Source organism: Schistocerca serialis, chromosome 5 (genome assembly GCF_023864345.2).
Source record: "Schistocerca serialis cubense isolate TAMUIC-IGC-003099 chromosome 5, iqSchSeri2.2, whole genome shotgun sequence".
NCBI lineage: Eukaryota > Metazoa > Arthropoda > Insecta > Orthoptera > Acrididae > Schistocerca > Schistocerca serialis.
The window spans coordinates 497,275,085-497,296,572 of NC_064642.1; the positions used below are offsets into that span (position 1 = coordinate 497,275,085).

At 40.9% G+C, this 21,488-nt stretch overlaps 1 protein-coding gene across 1 annotated transcript in view; it reads left to right on the top strand.

Moving 5' to 3' along the window:
* LOC126482030 (multiple PDZ domain protein) overlaps positions 1–19,452 on the top strand; it is a 1,476,438-nt gene extending 1,456,986 nt beyond the window's left edge. Inside the window, exons 20-23 of the mRNA XM_050106002.1 lie at positions 2,345–2,500; positions 2,580–2,732; positions 17,076–17,275; positions 19,188–19,452. Coding sequence (XP_049961959.1) covers positions 2,345–2,500; positions 2,580–2,732; positions 17,076–17,275; positions 19,188–19,362 — 684 coding nt within the window. The 3' untranslated portion in view covers positions 19,363–19,452. The remainder of the gene's footprint in view (positions 1–2,344; positions 2,501–2,579; positions 2,733–17,075; positions 17,276–19,187) is intronic.
* The last annotated feature ends 2,036 nt before the right edge of the window (positions 19,453–21,488 follow it).

Below are 21,488 nucleotides of genomic sequence, written 5' to 3' on the forward strand. Positions count from 1 at the left end.
CATCGTACCAGTACCAGTGCCTAATGGCAATTCATTGCATGATCACCACTAACAATGCAAATACTGCAGACACAGTGTGAACATCATTTCGATATAGTTGGGTGCTTACGGTAAATAGTTTTCCATCTACCCTGCCTCAAGTAGTGAAAGTTTAATTACAACCATACTGTAGTACAGAAGATAACTGAAGGAAGTACACCCACTATGAGACGAACTAAATGACACTTTTATTCAAAGACAGCATAATTGTGTTTGAAGCTTGTCATCAACGGAAAGGTGAAGTACTCGCACAGGTATGGAGAGCTTCGAAAACTAAAACGATTCAAGTGATCTCTACAATACATACTGCCACCTTGACTGACATTCAAAGAAAATGAATAAAAACCAATTACACAATAAAAAAACCTGAAAGTGTATTAGACTACAACAAATACATGAAAGGAGTGGATCGGGCAGACCAATATTTGAGCTATTACCCTATATACAGAAAAACTATAAAATGGTCAAAATAGGTTTGCATGTACCTCTTTAATTGCTCATTATTTAATGCGTTCCGTACATGGCAATATTTCAGTACAGACCACAAGAGTCTCCGATTTCATGATTTTTTATTGAAAGTAACTGATTCGTGAATAAAAGACCATATACGTCCTTCTGAGCAAAACTTGGGGGTTGTCACTGCATCGCATACGTCTCATCATGATCCGGTTGACAGACTTGCCAGTCACATAAAGCAACACCGGCTAATACTTATTTCTGGGGGAAAAAAAAGAAGGAAGGAACCATGCTGGCCACAAGGCTGGTAAGGAGTTCTTGTGATAAAGCATTCCATTCTTCCACCAGCATGGTTGACAGTTGTTGGATGGTCTTTGTTGCATATGGATGTGCTGCTGTGTGTCTCCTGAAAGCTTCCCATTTGTGATCAATAGGATTTAAGTTGGGGAAATGGACAGATCAGTCCATTCACTGAATATCCTCTCGTTCCAAGAGCTTCTGTACCTGCAATTTTTGATGCTGTCTCATATTGTCATCTATAAAAAAAATTCTGGATTGAATGCTACCATGAAAAGACGCACTTGAGGAAGGAGCACAGTGTTACAATAATATTGATTGGTGAGTGTGCCTTGTTCAAAGATATGGAGATCAGTGCTTCCATGCAACATTATGCCTCCCAACACCATAACACCTGTGTATGTCAACATGTGACCACATCTAAGAGTGCAGATGGAGCAACTCTTGGAATGGTAGGATATTTCATTCTGTGGATTATTCTGGTATGGAAATCTTGGCCACAACAAGATCCTTCTGGGATTCAGTTTTTATGGACTCTGTGAAAAAATGTTTGGTGGAAGATATTATCAATTTTAGTGGTGGCTTTCAACTTGATAAGTCACGAGACCTCATGATTTATTTAATACCTTCAGAAAGAACAAATAGTTATGCACAGTGATATGTATAGTGACAGTTAATTTTGTTATTTTGATACCTGAGTTTTAACTCCATATGCCCAAAATGTCACAGGGGATATGCATGCAATGTCACCGTTACTTGTGCATCTGCGTGCCTCAGATGAAGCAATATTTGACAGAGGCCACTAAACTCAACAGAGGGCACTCATACAGTGCTAACGTATGCACGTGTGCCTGCATGTAAGTGTTGGTTTTAACTCTGTTACTTGTACCAGCAATTTTCAGTGTAAAACATTCATCTTTGGCTGAAATATTGTGGCAAGATGTTGACACCTGTCATCTGAAATAGAAAAACCTCGTGGAAAATTGTCAGAGAATGTTTTACTGAGATGATAATACTAACTGGGGAAGAGAAATGGGTAGAGACCTCCAAGTTAAGTTAACCAAAAATGTTGAAATGTGATTTACTGTTTGCAGCACATTTGGTGTATTACATCATATGACGTATAAGTGAATTATACATATTAGTACATGCATTCTGGACAGCTAATTTGTTCCAATGTTCTTCCAATGTTCTTAAATATTTTTGAACAGCATTTCATTATAAGATTTGCTTAAAATATAAAGAATAGTTCATTTTAACCACTTTTTATTTTTTATTTTATGTATTTATTCATTTTTTAGTATGTCAGCAAATTGTATCTTCCTTCTGTGTTTTTGTAATGAGGATTATGCAGATGAATGCTTTAAACTCCCATTTTCATCTGTTTACAATGGCTCCCCACCCACTCCCCCCCTACCACTTCCAGCATGACACTCTTCATTTCTGACCAGTAATTTTCACATTGATAATTTTAAAGTAAATAGTTACCACCTTGAGACTAAAATTTTCATGTGGAAGTTATCTCATTAAACTATTCTTTATGTATATCTAGGGTGTGATAATTATTCATGAAGTTTATCCCGATGGAGCAGCAGCGAAAGATGGACGACTCAAGCCTGGTGACCAAATTTTGGAGGTTAATAGTGAAGACTTTCGGAATATAACACATAGTAAGGCTTTAGCTGCTCTTAGGCAAACACCTGCTAAGGTAATAATCTATTATCATGGTTCATCTGTACAGAAAAATGTCTTCCCTGCAAAAATCTCTGAACAATTATTAATTTCAGGTTAAAATGGTAGTATTTAGAGATGAAGCATCAACTAAAGAAGATGATATATTTGATGTGATGGAGGTTGAACTTACAAAAAAGCCTGGTAAGGGACTGGGACTTAGTATTGTTGGAAGGAAAAATGGACATGGTGTCTTTATCTCAGACGTTGTAAGTATTATTCAAACTAAATGATTAATGGAAAATCTCATATAAAAATGTGAAACAAATACTAACAGAGAGATAGAGGGGCTGGCAAGTACTTACCTCAGCTCAGTACAGCCGATAGATACACAAAAAACAGAACCAAAATGTACATTCCTAGCTTTCGGAACAAATGTTCCTTCATCAGGGAGGAGAGAGGGGAAAGAAAGGGAAGAAGGGAAAGTAGATTCAGTTACTCACAACCCAGGTTATGAAGCAACAGGGAAAGGAAAACAGGGAGGGTAGCAAGGATGGAGGCATGGTTGTCAGAGGGAAGCCGAAGATATTCTACTGTAAGTACTGTGCCAGCTTCAAACCAAAGAGGATGCATACAGAAGTAAAGAGGTATATAGTATAAAGATAAACACAACTATGTAGGATGAAAAGATGCGTGAATGGCTAAAGAGGAAAGGGAAAGAGGAGAAGACTGAAGAGTAAATGGGAGTGAGGTGGTTTAACGTAGGTTCAGTCCAGGGGGATGGCGGGATGAAAGGATGTGTTGGAGTGCAAGTTCCCATCTCTGCAGTTCAGAGGGACTGGTGTTGGGTGGGAGAAGCCAAATGCCACATACAGTGTAGCAGGTTCCTAGGTCCCTAGAATTATGCCGGAGGGCATGCTCTACTACTGGGTATTGGACATCTCGTAGGCGGACAGTTCGTCTGTGTCCGTTCATGCGCTCAGCCAGTTTAGTTGTTGTCATACCGATGTAAAAGGCTGTGCAGTGCAGGCATGTCAGTTGATAAATGACACGTGTAGTTTCACATGTGGCCCTGCCTTGAATTGTGTATGTTTTACCAGTAGCGGGGCTGGAGTAGGTGGTTGTGCGGGGATGCATGGGGCAGGTTTTGCAGCGGGGTCGGTTACAGGGGTAGGAACCGCTGGGTAGAGAAGGTAGTCTGGGAATATTGTAGGGTTTAACAAGGATGTTACGGAGGTTAGGGGGGCGACGAAAGGCAACTCTGGGTGGTGTGGGGAGAATTTTGTAAAGGGATGATCTCATTTCAGGGGTTGACTTGAGAAAGTCATATCCCTGGCGGAGTAATTTGTTGATGTTTTCGAGGCCAGGATAATATTGGGTGACAAGGGGGATGCTTCTGTGTGGTCTGGGGATAGGAACATTGTTGTTGGACGGGGAGGAATGTATTGCTCGGGAGATCTGTTTGTGGACAAGGTCTGCAGGATAGTTGCAGGAGAGGAAACACTGGTTAGGTTATTGGTGTAATTGTTGAGGGGTTTGTCACTGGAGCAGATACGTTTGCCACGAATACCTAGGCTGTAGGGAAGGGAGCGTTTGATGTGGAATGGATGGCAGCTATCAAAGTGAAGGTACTGTTGTTTTTTTGTGGGTTTGATATGGACAGAGGTGTGGATGTGAGCTTCAACAAAATGAAGGTCAACATCCAGGAAGGTGGCTTGGGTTTTGGAGAAGGACCAGGTGAAATTCAGATTCGAAAAGGAGTTGAGGTTATGGAGGAAATTAAGGAGTGTTTCTTCACCATGAGTCCAGACTACAAAGATGTCATCTATAAACCTATACCAGGCCAGGGGAAGCAGCTGTTGGGTCTTCAGGAAAGCCTCCTCCATGCGGCCCATGAAGAAGTTGGCATAGGACAGAGCCATCCTGGTTCCCATGGCCGTTCCCCTGATTTGTTTGTAGGTCTGGCCTTCAAAAGTGAAGGCCAACTTCATCCTCACCCATAATTACTTCACTTTTGAAGGCCAGACCTACAAACAAATCAGGGGAACGGCCATGGGAACCAGGATGGCTCCGTCCTATGCCAACCTCTTCATGGGCCACATGGAGGAGGCTTTCCTGAAGACCCAACAGCTGCTTCCCCTGGCCTGGTATAGGTTTATAGATGACATCTTTGTGGTCTGGACTCATGGTGAAGAAACACTCCTTAATTTCCTCCATAACCTCAACTCCTTTTCGAATCTGAATTTCACCTGGTCCTTCTCCAAAACCCAAGCCACCTTCCTGGATGTTGACCTTCATCTTGTTGAAGCTCACATCCACACCTCTGTCCATATCAAACCCACCAAAAAACAACAGTACCTTCACTTTGATAGCTGCCATCCATTCCACATCAAACGCTCCCTTCCCTACAGCCTAGGTATTCGTGGCAAACGTATCTGCTCCAGTGACGAACCCCTCAACAATTACACCAATAACCTAACCAGTGCTTTCCTCTCCCGCAACTATCCTGCAGACCTTGTCCACAAACAGATCTCCCGAGCAATACATTCCTCCCCGTCCAACAACAATGTTCCTATCCCCAGACCACACAGAAGCATCCCCCTTGTCACCCAATATTATCCTGGCCTCGAAAACATCAACAAATTACTCCGCCAGGGATATGACTTTCTCAAGTCAACCCCTGAAATGAGATCATCCCTTGACAAAATTCTCCCCACACCACCCAGAGTTGCCTTTCGTCGCCCCCCTAACCTCCGTAACATCCTTGTTAAACCCTACAATATTCCCAGACTACCTTCTCTACCCAGCGGTTCCTACCCCTGTAACCGACCCCGCTGCAAAACCTGCCCCATGCATCCCCGCACAACCACCTACTCCAGCCCCGCTACTGGTAAAACATACACAATTCAAGGCAGGGCCACACGTGAAACTACACGTGTCATTTATCAACTGACATGCCTGCACTGCACAGCCTTTTACATCGGTATGACAACAACTAAACTGGCTGAGTGCATGAACGGACACAGACGAACTGTCCGCCTAGGAGATGTCCAATACCCAGTAGCGGAGCATGCCCTCCAGCATAATTCTAGGGACCTAGGAACCTGCTACACTGTATGTGGCATTTGGCTTCTCCCACCCAACACCAGTTCCTCTGAACTGCAGAGATGGGAACTTGCACTCCAACACATCCTTTCATCCCGCCATCCCCCTGGACTGAACCTACGTTAAACCACCTCACTCCCATTTACTCTTCAGTCTTCTCCTCTTTCCCTTTCCTCTATAGCCATTCACGCATCTTTTCATCCTACATAGTTGTGTTTATCTTTATACTATATACCTCTTTACTTCTGTATGCATCCTCTTTGGTTTGAAGCTGGCACAGTACTTACAGTAGAATATCTTTGGCTTCCCTCTGACAACCATGCCTCCATCCTTGCTACCCTCCCAGTTTTCCTTTCCCTGTTGCTTCATAACCTGGGTTGTGAGTAACTGAATCTACTTCCCCTTCTTCCCTTTCTTTCCCCTCTCTCCTCCCTGATGAAGGAACATTTGTTCCGAAAGCTAGGAACGTACATTTTGGTTCTGTTTTTTGTGTATCTATCGGCTGTACTGAGCTGAGGTAAGTATTATTCAAACTGTCATTTTGCTACTGATGTACCTAATAAGAAATTAAAAGAATAACAAAAATTTCCACAAAAACAGCCTACATCAGGATGATGACTGTAGAAAAAAGTAGAACATACAACTTGAGTTTGAAAAGGTAAATTTATTGTTAATCAATGGACAATCCAGGATAGAATAATGACAGTATCATGAAAAAGGATAGATTGTTATTCACCATGTAGTGGAAATGTCGAGTCACAGACAGGTACAACAAAAAGACTGCTAAACAAGTGAGGTTTCAGCCAAAAGACCTTCGTGTAGAGTAAACAACACACATACTCCTGCAAACACAATACGCGCCAATTTGGCCACTGTCTCTGGCCGCTGAGGCCAGGCTATGAGAAACTGCACATGATGGGAGAAGTAATCTGAGTGGTGGGGGTAAGAAGAAAGCTGGGCGGGGAAGAGGAAGGATAGCAGTGCAGGAGTGGGGGATGATAAATATACCAAGGGTCTCGCTGAAGCCTTCACAGACTGAAATTACCCTCCCAACATTGTACAGAAACAGATCTCCCATGTCTTATCTCTCCAGTCACCCACACCTCCTGAAGACTCACCATCCAGCAGCAAAGGAACCTTCCTCTTTTGTCTCAGTACCACCCAGGACTGGAGCAACTGAATCACATTGCCTGCCAGGGTTTCAACTACATCTCATTGTGCCCTGAAATGTGTATCCTACCCACTATCCTTCTCACACCTCCCCCAGTGGTATTCCACTGCCCACCAGATGTACATAACATCCTCGTCCATCCCTACTCTGCACCTGCTCCCAACCCATAGCCTCATGACTCATATTTTTGTAATAGAACTGAGCAAAGTGGCGCAGTGGCTAGCACACTGGACTCACATTCGGGAGGACTACTGTTCAAACCCGCGCCTGGCCATCCTGAGTTAAGTTTTCCATGATTTCCCTAAATCACTTCAGGCAAATGCCAAGACGGTTCCATTGATAGTGCATGGATGATTTCCTTCTTTAATCTGATCTTGTGCTACATCTCTAATGACCTTGTTGTTGATGGGATGTTAAACACTAATCTCTTCTCCTCTCCTCTTGTAGATGCGAGACCTGTCCCATACATCCTCCCACCACCACCTACTCCAGTCAAGTCACAAGCATCACCTATCCCATCAAAGACAGGGCTATTTCTGAAAGCAGTCATGTGATCTACAAGCTAAGCTGCAGCCACTGTGCTGGGTTCTACATGGGCGTGACAACCAACAAACTGTCTGTCCACATGAATGGCCACCAACAAAATGTTGCCAAGAAACAGCTGGACTCCCCGGTTGCTGATCACATTACCCAACAAAATGTTATTCACTTCAATGACTGCTTCACAGTGTGCGCCATTGGGATCCTTCCTACCAACACCAGCTTTTCTGAAATGTGCAGGTGGGAACTCTCCCTGCAATATATCCTACGTTCCTATAACCTCTTGGCCTAAACCTTCATTAGTCACTGCCCTTCACACACCTATCCTCTTCCCTGCTCCCACTCCAGCACTACACAGCCTTCCATTCCACCAATGTACCCCACAGTCTTTCCACTTATCTCATTTTCTGCTCCCCATGCCCCCTGTCTAATCACCCACCTAGCTGCCCTACCCTGCTCCCACCACATCCTTCTATGCTCCCAAAAGCAGCACTTTACCATTCCCCACTCCTACCCTGCTACCCTCCCCTTCCTCACCCGAACCTCCTCCTTTCCTCTTTACTCTCAACACACAACTGCCCAGATTGCTTCTCCCATCATGCACAGTTTCTCACAATCTGGCCTCAGTGGCCAGAGATAGTGGTTATGTTTGTGGGACTTGTTCTTGCTTGAATATTTGTTTGTGTGCTGTCTACTATAGATGAAGGCCTTTTGGCCCAAAGCTCACTTGTTTAGCAGTCTTTTTGTTGTGTCTGTCTGTAACTCAACATCTCCACTATATGGTGAGTATCAGTTTGTAATTTCTTATTTAATAGTTTTGGACCTAAACAAGTATAAATAAAGACAACAAAGAAATAAAATTTGAAATGGGAAGGCAAGGTATGTTGTATTTTGATTGGAATAGTAGTTCATTTTTTTATTTATTAATAGGTATAGTTTTATTTGAGTTTGGTGTAAGATAATCATTTTCTTGGTAACATCTACTTTTCATATTTAGGTAGTGGTCTAAGGCTCATTTTCGTACAAAAAAAATTGTCTCTTGATTATCTCAGTAGGTGGGACTATACCAGGCCTGGCCTACATCTCAACAGGAAAGGGAAGGGGAAACTGGCTGGGGTAATAGCAGGAAATTTAAGGGGGGGAGGCACTGCCATGAATGGTAAAATACCAGTGGTTACAGGTGTTGGAGCAGCACCTTTTTTAGGATAGGTAAGACAGAAAGATGTCAAGTTCTACGAGAGGTCAGGATTGAAACAAATCTTCAGTTTAGGAAAGAAATTCAACCGCACAATTCTAGCACATTGGATCACCAATCACAGCTATCAATTATAAATTTTCACCAATCACCAGAAATTTTATCTCCACCAAGTTGTATCTCAGTCCTAGGTAATTGCATTGATGAACTAAAGTCACCCAACCCAATTGACATAATCTGCCTCTCTGAACACCATGTGACCACTGGTATAGGAACTAGGCCTAAGCACAATGAGAAACTCAGACAGGAGAGTACTGCAAATGTTAGAATAAGGAAAGGTTCTCATAAAAGTATAATTAAAAATAATGTAAGTATATTTCATCAAAATATTGGGAGTTTAAAGAATAAAGTAGAGGAGCTTCTGGTTTGTTTGGAAGATTTAGAAGCTGAGAATGAAATAGATATACTATGCCTGTCTGAGCATCACATTGTTACTGATATGGATAAGGTAAATGTAAGTGGTTATAAGCTCTCTGCACATGTAATGAGAGAAAATATGGAGAAAGTAGGAGTTGCCATATATGTCAAAAGTTATCATTGTGCAAAAAGTATAGAAACAAAAAAGTTTTGTGTAGAGAAACATATAGAAGCATGTGCCTGTGAGCTTAAATTAAATAAAGGCACATTTATAATTGTAACTGTATATAGGTCCCCATCAGGAAATTTTCATCTATTTCTGAAAAATTTGGACTCCTTGTTGTGCTATCTGTCAGACAGGGGGAAGCAAATTATTATTTGTGGGGACTTCAATGTAGATTCTCTGAAAGAGGGTAATAGGAAAAATGACCTTGAAGTATTACTCGGTTCTTTCAATTTGACACCCGTTATTGATTTTCCTACTCGGGTGGTAAAGGATAGCAGCTCACTGATAGATAACTTCTTTATAGACCAAGATAAGTTTAACCAGATAAATGCTCAGCCTGTTGAGAATGGTCTTTCCGATCATGGTACACAGCTAGTTACAATATATGACATAGCTCCATTCAGCAATACTAAACAGTCCTCCAAAGTAGTACGTTCAGTCAACAATTTAACAATTGCAAATTTCAGGGAAAGCCTACAGCAGTTAGACTGGGATGAGGTGTACCGTGAACCTGATGCCAATTTAAAATATAATTTATTTCATGACATTTTTGTAAATGCATTTGAAAACTGCTTGCCCAAGAAAATAGTTAAATATACTCGTAAGAAACCTTGTAACAAACCATGGCTTACTAAGGGTATAAAAATATCTTGTAACCGGAAAAGGGAAATGTATCTGACAGCAAGAAAGAGTAGTGACCCAGAAACTATCAAAAACTATAAAAACTACTGTGTTATATTAAGAAAAGTTATTAAAAAATCCAGGAATATGTGTATCATGTCTGAAATCAGCAACTCTGATAATAAAATTAAAACAATTTCGAATATTATTAAAAGAGAAACAGGTCAACCAAGAGCAGAGGAAGACAGTATTACCATCAAATTGAATGAAAACTTTACGAACAAAAAGTCAGAAGTTGAAAATATTTTTAATAATCATTTTCTAAATGTTGTGGATATAGTAGGATCCAGGTGTTCATTAGAAGATGCTAGGCTGTTAATGGAAGAGGCCATACCTATGCAATTTGATACAATTGAAATCTCACCCACTTCTCCCTCTGAAATTAGGAAAATAATTAACTTGCTTAAAAGCAAAAACTCACATGGAATTGATGGCATTTCCAGCAAAATACTAAAAGCTTGTTCTCAACAGATAAGTAAGATTCTCAGCCACCTGTGTAATAGCTCTCTGGAACAGGGCATTTTCCCTGATAGACTGAAATATGCTATTGTTATACCAGTGCATAAAAAGGGGGATAGATCTGATGTCAACAATTACCGTCCAATCTCCCTTCTAACAGCTTTATCCAAAATTTTTGAGAAAGTAATGTATTCAAGAGTAGCTTCACATATCTGTAAAAATGAAGTACTAACAAAATGTCAGTTTGGTTTCCAGAAAGGTTTTTCAACAGAAAATGCCATATATGCTTTCACCAGTCAAATTTTGAATGATCTGAATAACCGAACACCACCCATTGGGATTTTTTGTGATCTCTCAAAGGCTTTTGATTGTGTAAATCATGAAATTCTGCTAGACAAGCTCAAGTATTGTGGCATGAGTGGGACAGTGCACAAATGGTTTAATTCATACCTAACTGGAAGAGTGCAGAAAGTTGAAATAAGTAGTTCTCGTAACATGCAAAGATCAGCACATTCCTCAAACTGGGGGACTATCAAGAATGGGGTTCCACAAGGGTCAGTCTTGGGTCCTTTGTTGTTCTTATTATATATTAATGACTTGCCATTCTATATTCATGAAGAGGCAAAGTTAGTTCTCTTCGCTGATGATACAAGTATAGTAATCACACCTGAGAAACAAGAATTAACTGATGAAATTGTCAATACTGTCTTTCAGAAAATTGCTAAGTGGTTCCTTGTAAACGGACTCTCACTGAATTTTGATAAGACACAGTACATACAGTTCCGTACAGTGAATAGTATGACGCCATTAATAAATATAGACCTTAATCAGAAGCATATAGCTAAGGTAGAATATTCCAAATTTTTAGGTATGACCATTGATGAGAGATTACATTGGAAGAAACACATTGATGATCTGCTGAAACGTTTGAGTTCAGCTACTTATGCAATAAGGGTCATTGCAAATTTTGGTGATAAACATCTTAGTAAATTAGCTTACTACGCCTATTTTCACTCATTGCTTTCATATGGCATAATATTTTGGGGTAATTCATCACTGAGGAATAAAGTATTTATTGCACAAAAGCGTGTAATCAGAATAATAGCTGGAGTCCACCCAAGATCTTCCTGCAGACATTTATTTAAGGATCTAGGGATATTCACAGTAGCTTCTCAGTATATATACTCTCTTATGAAATTTGTTATTAACAACCAAACCCAATTCAAAAGTAATAGCAGTGTGCATAACTACAATACTAGGAGAAAGGGCGATCTTCACTATTCAAGATTAAATCTAACTTTGGCACAGAAAGGGGTGAATTATACTGGCACTAAAGTCTTTGGTCACTTACCAAATAGTATCAAAAGTCTGACAGATAACCAACAAGTATTTAAGAAGAAATTAAAAGAATTTCTGAATGACAACTCCTTCTACTCCATAGAGGAATTTTTACATATAAATTAAGAAAAAAAGAAAAAAAACAAAAATATTAAAAAAATAAAAAATAAAATAAAAAATAAAAATAAAAAATAAAGAAAAACAAAAAAACACAAAAAAATAAAGTTTTTATATTAACTTAAGTATGTTGTTAAATTAACCTAATTATGTCATGCATTGGAAAATTCGACTCGTTCCACATCATTACGAAATATCGTATTCATGATCCATGGAACTAGTATTAATCTAATCTAATCTAATCTTAGAGAAGTTATTCCAAAGTTATTGAGATAGGTGGTCAGATTTACTAATATTTAAAAAAGAAAAACTTAGAGCACTGTTCTAGCCCAGCCAACCAAAATAGCAACTGTTCAAAAATCATTTTTAAAGCAATAAATGTTGGTGAATATAATCACCTGTCACCATAGCCTTTGCAGAAGTCTAGAGCAACAGGAGAAGAATTTCTAGACAGAAAAATGCGCTGTATATCATGGCTTGAATACCAAGAAACAGAGAACACCAATCAAGTAAACAATGGCCATAAAAACTTGCATTATGTGGTCAGAATAATCTTTTCCTTCTTTTTATGGGCAGATAATTATATCAGGGTGACAACTTTTGGAAAAACAAATATGTGAATTCACTTGTTGGAATGTTTGTTTCTTGGTCATAGCTACCTCCAGAGCACTACTGACCCCAGGAATCTTTGTTGTTGTTCATGGGTTCTCATGCATGGCCATTTCCTCTGCATGACAGTGAATGCAACTGAGTCTAATGTGTATGTGATAATTTTTCATGTAGCTTTGAATTCATCATTTGCACAAAAGCAGTGATGGGTTTTTTTGTTTTATAAGAACTATAAATATGAATTTATATTTGAACTTGATTGTTCTACACATCTACATGGAATATTAAGGTGTTGGTTCTTTTTACTAATTTCAATGCAAAGTTGTACTTTGCTGACTTTCTCACAGTGTTGTGCTTCTATTCAACAATGACCATTGTGTCAATGACATCTAATTTGATAAATCATGCATTGTTGACATCAAAGCCCTACTGCACAGTGACACGGAATGGTGATGGATACAGTTATAAAGAATTTTCAGGTGTAGCGAGAGCTTGTAATGAACAGAATTGTTGATAAAACTACATATCACAGCTGAATATACAATAATCACTACTAAGCAATGTGGAAACTCAAAAACATTCATTTAAGTCCAAGAAAACTGGAAAAACAGAAATTGATTTAAGAAAATTTGGAATTTCAGTATGGAGAAACCTGGAAATCTCAGGAAAGTTTTTTAATGAAACAGTGTGGCCACCCTGTGTATGTAAATTTGTGTATGAATAATATTAGGAAAAGGATAGATTGCTACTCACCATAAAGATGACGTGTAGAGCTGCAAACAGGCACAGAGAAAAGGCCGTTACACATTTAGCTTTTGGCCAACGCCTTTTTTAGAAAAGAAAACATATGTTAAAACAAGAAAGTACACCTCAAGCATACATAACTGCCATCTCCGGCATCTTGGACCAGAATGCGACTGTCACATTGGGTGGCAATCCATAGTGGGGCAGGAAAGGGGGAGGGATAGCAAGGTAGAAGTGGAGGATGAGAAGAGTGCTGTCTGCTGGAATGTGCAGGGACTAGATGGAGGAACGACAAGACTATCAGGCACAGCATTGGGTGGCTATGGGGCAGGGAGGTGGGGGGAGGAGCAGAAGAGGACAGGAGCGAGGAAGGGGAAATAGGGGTGGTTGTGTTGGCAGAGAGTGGCACACAATTAGGGTGAGGGGACATAAATAGGGAGGAGGTAATAGGATATAGGAGGGTGGAAACTGATGGGTGGAGTGTGTGAGGCAGTAAGTTACTGTGGGCTGAGGCTGGGCTGAATTTGGTAGTGGAGAATGTGTTGTAAGGATAACTCCCATCTGTACAGTTTAGGAAAGCTGGTGGTGGAGGGGAGGATCCAGATGGCCTAGTTTGTGAAGCAGCCATTGAAACTAAACGTGTTATGTTCAGCTGCACATTGTGTCACAGAGTGCTCTACCATACTCTTGGCCACAGTTTGGCAAAGGCTGTTCATCTTGGTGGACACTGATTGTTAGTCATACCAATATAAAAAGCTGAGCAGTGATTGCAGCAGAGCATGTATCTGCCATGACCTTGCCTCTGGTAGTATAAGCTAGTGACAGAACTGCAATAGGAAGTGCTGGGGGGGGGGGGGGGGGGGGTTGGGCAGGTCTTGCACCTGAGGCTTTCACAGGGATCTGATCCCTGTGGCAAGACATTAGGATTAGGAGTGGCATAGGGATGGACTGGAAAGTTGTGGAGATTGGGTGGATGACAGAACATTACTTAGGAGTGGTGAGAAGGATCTTGGATAGGATGCCTCTCATTTCAGGGTGTGATGATACGTAATCAAAGCCCTGATGAAGGATGTAGTTCAGCTGTTCCAGTCTGGTCTGGTATTGAGTGATAAAGGGGGCACACCTTTGTAGTTGGTTCTTGGGGCTTTGTGGGGAAATGGCACAAGAGATCTGTTTGTGCACTAGGTCTGAGAAGTCCTTGGTGAGACCTTCAGCATACTGAGCAAAGAAGTTCTCGGAACTTCAGATAACCTCTCCCACTTTCCCTGAGTGGCTAGGATGTATGGAAGGGATGGCTGCTGTCAAAATGTAGTTGCTGTTGGGGGTTGGTGGGTTTAATTTGGACAGAGGTGCAGGTGGAGTCATCAGAGAGGAGGAGGTCAACCTCCAGGAAGGTGATGTGCTGGGTTGACAAGGCTCAGGCGAAGCGGATGGGAAGAGAACATGATAAGGTTGTAAAGGAATGATGTGGTGTCTTGGCCCTGAGCCCAGACCATTAAGATATCATCAGTGACTAGACCAGAGTTTTGAGAGACTAGTAATGTTTGAGATATGAGGTAGTGAGTCTGGAGTCTGAGGACTATGGGAAAGTTAATGTTTATTAGTGGCAATTGGTTGGAGGTGTTGGTCAATGAGGATCACAATTCTTTCATCCTGGGCACAATAGCCAGCTACAATGGGATAGCCAGGATTGTTGGGTGTGTGTATTTTGGAGAGCATGTAGGAAGTATGTATGTTGGGTGTCATTAGGGGTGAGGAGGGAAATGGACTCTGGGAACAGGTTCAGGAAAGAGCCTAAGTCTTTAAACTGGGACTGGATGTTATGTTGGACCTCTGGGATGGAGTCACACTGGCAGAGTTTATAGGTGTAGGAGTCAGATAATTGGCAGGGGACTTCTGCCGGGTAGTTGCTGCTGTTCATAACAACAGTGGTGGAACCTTTGTCTGCAGATAGAATGATTAGGTGGGGTTTATTTTGAGGTTATGTGTACTGGTCCCTCCTTATGCTGAAAGGCTGGTGGTGTTAGGAAGGATGGTGAGGCCAAATTGGAGGTGAGGAATTTCTGGAAGGTGATGAGGGAGCAGTTAGGTGGGAGGGGATGAGGATCATGGTTGGATGATGGAATCCAGATAGGCAGGGTTCAGTATTGGAATTGGGTTGGTTTTGGTTGAAGGGGTTGGTGGGAAAGAAGTGTTTCCATTGCAGGAATTAGAAGAAGGAAAGTTGCTCTTTGACAAGCATAACATGGTTAAATTTGGGTGTATGTCTAAAGGCAAGGTTTTTGAATAAAATAGAAATTTCTGTGGGGCCGAGGATTTTGGTGGAAAGGTTAACAACAGTGTTCCAGTAATGTTTTGGGTCCATTGGTAGGGAGTTTTGGGGAGAATGGTGTGTTGAAAAGGTCATCCAGGCAGGATCTGGGTGTTATGAGGGGTTTCTAGGCAGGATCTGGGTGCTATGAGGGGTTTCTAGGCAGGATCTGGGTGCTATGAGGGGTTTCTAGGCAGGGTCTGGGTACTATGAGGGGTTGATGAGGAGAAACACTGTGGGTAGGGTAGAGTGATGGGAGTTAGGTTTACAACACATCCTCTACTCCCAGAACCATCCCAACCTCAATCGACAGTGATCTACTGTCCCCACACCCTCCAACCATCAGTTTCCACCCCATTTGTCCTGTCACCTCTCTATTCACACCCTCTCACCCTTATTGTGTGCTGCCCTCTGCCAACACATCCGCTCCTCTTTTCCCTCTCCCTCTCCCTCTCCCTCTCCTCTCCTTTTCCACTTTTCCACTCCCCCCCCCCCAATCCCCTCTCCCAACCTCTCTGCCCTACAGCCTCCTGATGATGCTTCACCTGGCAGTCTTGCTATGCCTCCAGCCAGTTCCCGAACACTTCGCCAGAAAGTATGCTTCTTTCTCACCACCTGAACCCTGCTATCCCTCCCCCTTGCCTGCTATACTCTAGATGTCCACTCAGTGTGACAATTGCATTCTGATCGGAGCTGCCAGAGATGATGGTCAAATGTGCATGAGGTGTGAATGTGTGTGTGTTTTCTTTTCTTTTCTAAAGAAGACTTTGACCAAAAGCTAAATGTTTAACAGTCTATTCTTTGTACTCAGTGTTTCATCTTTATGGTAGGTAGTAATGTATCCTTTGCCAAATATTGACACTACAATCTAGAGTTTCCATTGTTTAAATTGGTATGTCGTTATTATATTTAGTATTGATACAGGAAAATTTATGGAGTGCACACATATAATACTAGTTATTTGTGAGAGGACACTAGAAATACAGCTACTGATCCACTGTAAATTAAAGAACTCAATACGTGGCTCTTAACAGAATTAAATCTACAGATGTAAAGATAATACCTGGAGTACCACAGGGAAGTGTGATAGGTGCTGATTCTTGAGTGTTGCTCATCTATCTGAGATCCCTATCAGGTAGGACTAATAGAGGAGATAGAGAAGATCCATTGAAGAACAGCGTGTTTCGTCACGGGATCGTTTTGCTAGCGAGAGAGCTTTACGGAGATGCTAAACAAACTCCACTGGCAGACGTTACAAAAGGAACATTGTGCATCACGGAGAGATTTACTATTACAATTTCGGGATAGCTCTTTTCAGGAGGAGCCGCACAACATATTTCTTCCCCCCCACCCCCCCTCACCCCCCCCGCCCACCCCCTCACACACACACACACACACACACACACACACACACACACACACACACACACACATCTTGCTTATTGACCACGAGAAGAAAATTCTAGAAATTGGAGCCAATACAGAGGCTTACTGACAGTCATTCTTCCCACACACTATTCGCGAGGGGAACAAGGTTGGAGGGATCAGGTAGTGGCACCGAAAGTACCCTTCATCACACACCATTAGGTGGCTTGTAGAGTATGATGTAGATGTAGATGTAAATGAATTACTATTACAGTAAGATATGTCAGAAACGTCTCTTATTGTTCTCACTCTTCTTAATGTCAAATTGTGCTAGGTACATGGTGGAACAGCAGAAGCAGATGGGCGTCTAATGAAAGGTGACCAAATTCTTGCTGTGAATGGTCAAGACTTAAAGAACTCGTCCCAGGAAGAGGCCGCAGCTGTATTGAAGACAGCTACTGGGAAAGTTGCAATGCGGATTGGCCGCCTCAAAGCAGGCTCAAGGGGCTCTTCTAATCCAGGCAGTGGTGACAGGTGAGTCTTGGTGGTGGCATAAGACTTATTTATAGCCCTTTGTAGTTTTGGTGACGGTTTTTCTATGCTGATGGTAATTAGTGGAACGCAGGTATGGCATGAATTATTGTCTGTTCTGCTAATGATTCTGTTGTTTCTGTACTCCCTTTGACAACTGTGGCATGTAATGAGAATTCTGCTGCACTATAGAAAATCATACTAGTTATAACACATGGAGAAGCAGACAAAAAGGGGAAAACGTGGATGTGCAGAGACAGTAAAGATTGTAACTTGAGCAAAACTCGTTTGTCTGCACCAACATCTATAACAAATAATGAAATTGTAGTTAACTGAAGCATATAACTTTTATGAATAATGGAAGGAGAGAAAATAATCACCCACTGTATGAGGGGGGACCCAAAAATAACCGGAATTTCTTTCTATGAAGCATATACTTTATTATTTTCAAATACAACCTTAATCTCCTTTGAAGTACTCTCCAATAGCATTAATACACTTGTCCAAACATTCATTCCAGTGTTAGAAGCACCGTTTAAATTCGTCCTCTTTGATATCTGCTAGCACTTTCATGACATTGCGTTTTATGTCTTCCACATCCACAAAATGCTTCCCTATCAAGTCTCTTTTCATCTTCAGGAATAGGAAGAAGTCTGAGGGTGCTAAATCCGGCGAATAGGGTGTGTGGGTCAAGGTAATCGTCTTCGTTGAGGCCAAAAACTGGCGAACGCTGAGAGCCATGTGCGCGGGAGCATTGTCGTGAAGCAGGAACCACACGCCAGAATCCAACAAAACCAGACATTTTCATGACAAACTTCTGCAAAGCTGTTTCATAACCTCCAAATAGAATTGTTGGTTTACTGTCTGGTTTTCGATTTCACTTGTCGACCTTTTTCTGGTCGAGGTGAGCCAGGTGACTTCCATTGTGATGACTTGTTTACTTTCTGGATTGTACCCATAGCACCATGACTCATCACCCATAATGATTTTGTTGAAAAAATGTGGATCGTCTTTTAACGCGTCCTTCATTTCGAGACAGGCTTGAACGCGATGATCCCTTTGATCTCCGCTAAGAAGCTTTGGCACGAATTTTGAAGTCACTCTTCGCATCCCCAAATCGACGGTCAAGATGCGCTGAATTGAGCTCCAGGACAACCCAGACAAGTTCTCGAGTTGGTCGATTGTCCTGCGTCGATCTTCACTGATGCGATCACGGATTTTGTCGATGTTGTCTTCACTTCGAGCAGTTGAAGGTAGACCGGAACGGGGCTGATCTTCAACCACCATTTCTCCCTTTTTAAACCGAGAAAACCATTCGTACACTTGCGTTTTACTAAGAGCATGGTCTTTGTAGGCTGTCTGAATCATCACAACAGTTTCTGCCGCATTCTTGCTGAGCAAGAAACAAAATTTCACTGCCACACATTGTTTGTAAGAATTAGCCATTTCCTTGCGTCACGTCTGCACTGTATGTACACTCAAAGAACTGCCAAAGAAACCACACTTCTCACTGTTGGGTGACGCCGCGTAGCAGAATGACTCAGCAGAACTCCTACTACAACCCTCTGGCAGCGCAACCTGCTACTACAAGTACACGATGTGCAGCATTACGATTCCAGTTACTTTTGGGTCCCCCCTCGTACATTTGAGGTGCTGACAGCCAGTTGCTTAACACCTCCAATTATATGGTGACTGGTTACTTTTACTCCTCACATTATTTGTTTCACAATTGCCATGTTAATGTTTTATGAGCTGCACATGAACTTCAAATTGTTGTTTATGACATCTACTGGCATTTTGCCATGTAATTGATCAATGTTTATTTTTTCTTTTGTTCTGTTGGACAAATTAAATAATCATAAAATCTGTTCTCGTGTAAATGATACTTATGTCGAACATACAATCTTGTTTGTAGGCTGTGTAGTGTAGCACAGGGACAGAAGCTGGTGCATGCTGACACATGGCCCAACAGCCACCAGCCAACCATGGTTGCCAACTGCACACAGCAGAATTTTCATCGATTTTCCTCTACGAGGGCATCTCTTGTCCATCATTTTTCAAACTGGTCATTTCGCAAGAAAAATATTTAGATCTTATGCTGAACTAGATCTGACTTTTTGTACATTTAATTATTTACTTATGAGTGTAATGTTTTTTTAAAATAAATTGTGTATGGTAAATATGCCTTTGATTTATTTATGTGTGAGACTGTGTCTGTAGAAAATGTAATCTTAGATACTACAAATGAATGATGTTGCATGCTGGTGGGAGTTTATTTCATTATGCTTCCAGTATTTACTTTTTGAGTTTCTTTAACAATCTAAATTTCTTTTTTCATGCTTTCCTTTTGTAGGAAATAAATAGTTGAGGTAAGTTTGGTAACAACTCATCCAGTATATAGCCTTTTCTCTTATCTCACAGTAGAAGCTTTTTTGTATTTGTTGTGCTAACAATTACTGTTAAGCAAGTTATGAATTGTTAATAAGTAACTTTTGTTAACCAAAAAAGCCATATTCACCAACAGCAGAAATAGGAGGGGGGGGGGGGGGGGGGGTTAAGACAATCCTAACCAGTGAATGGTGACTCTCAAACTGTGAAACCAAAGGCTGATATGTCAGGAGCCAAGATCCTCGAATTGCAGGAGTCAGCACTTGCTTTTCCCATCATAGTTACAATGCAATGAACATTTTTAGATTTTTTGTTTCTTTGTAAAAAAGGGATCATAGACTTAAGCTGTGATAAGTTGAATGTTGCTTGGAATAAAATTAATACCAGTCTATGTAAAATAAAGTAAGTTAGAATGAAAAAATTGACAGTAATAAGAGATAGGGACACAGAGAACTAGAGAATAAGATTTCTGTGAGAAGTCGAAGGGTGGAGGCAGAAAAATAAGCTTATGGGGATTGTAGAAATGAAAACTTAAGTGTGGACTTATTGAAGGAAAGAGAGATGATGTGGAAGAGTAGTATAAATTAAGCTGATATTGAGAAGATTGAAACATGTAAATTGTGGATAATATTAGTCCTGTTAGACTCTAGACTTCTTTTTGACTGACAGCAAGTCAGTGCTGCAGTGAAATGCTAGACAGTTAGTTGAAGAGACATTAAAATTCCATTGGTTCCCCCTCTCTTTTCTTAAATAATTAGTTATTCCGTTCATTTGTGATGGTAGGGCAACTTCTGCAGTGAGAATTTGACCATTTCCCTGTTGCATTTTGATAAGACATAAATACATAATCCACCTTCAATGAATTCACCACTGGTAGAAAATAAGATCCTAGTTCAGTAAGAAAGGAAGGTCCTGTGATTGTCATGCTAAAATAGGTAATGAAAAAACTTTCACACTAGCTGATAAATAATGAATGTACTTACTCAACTTCAGTACGACAGGTGCATGAAAAACACTTCATAGTGAGAACAATCACATGACCATGAATGACAAAAAGGACAAAAAGATTATTAGTGAGAGTGAATGACTAGTGCAAATGTCTTTGGGTAAGTTCTTTGGATTTCAGCCATAGTGCACTGATCTGAGGGATTCATGAGTGCAGGTTCTTGACAAAGGAATTGATGTGAGTTTCTAATCCACTCGGTCATTTTTATTACATGTGTTACAATGCCTTTACAAATCTGCTTTTTCATCCTCCCTCCATCATATTGCTCAAATTTGCCACGTGTAAGTCATGTGTAATCAGTATGGAGCCATGTGTGAAATATGACGTGAATTCCTTGTTAAGAACTGTACAACCACAAACATATCTTCATTAAGAAAACTGAATGGGTTTTAATTCTGACAGGAGCTCACAAAGTTGTCATTGGAAATAAATGGCACAAGTATACTGTTTTGTGTAGGCAAAACACGGCTTTTTATTCTGGGACATTTGCCACAACAGAGCAGCTGGCACTTGGGCAACCATTTACATACAAATCATTTGGCTGGCCTTTCTGGAAAGTTGCTCATTTTTAGACAGAAACTTCTCTTACACTTCGTCTAGCATTAACCTCTAATCCAGGTTAACTTTTTATCACTAGCTCTCAGGTTTTGTGTTTACTTCTCCGGCTGTACATCAACCTTCATTCCATATGTTTGAAGTTACACATTAATTGTATCAAGTTGCCATGATGCTAGCGTTAGTTTCCGTTTGTTGTAAGCATGGCATAAAAAATGTGTAGACTATTATTAAAGACTTCTTTAGTTGATTTAATAGTTACACTGA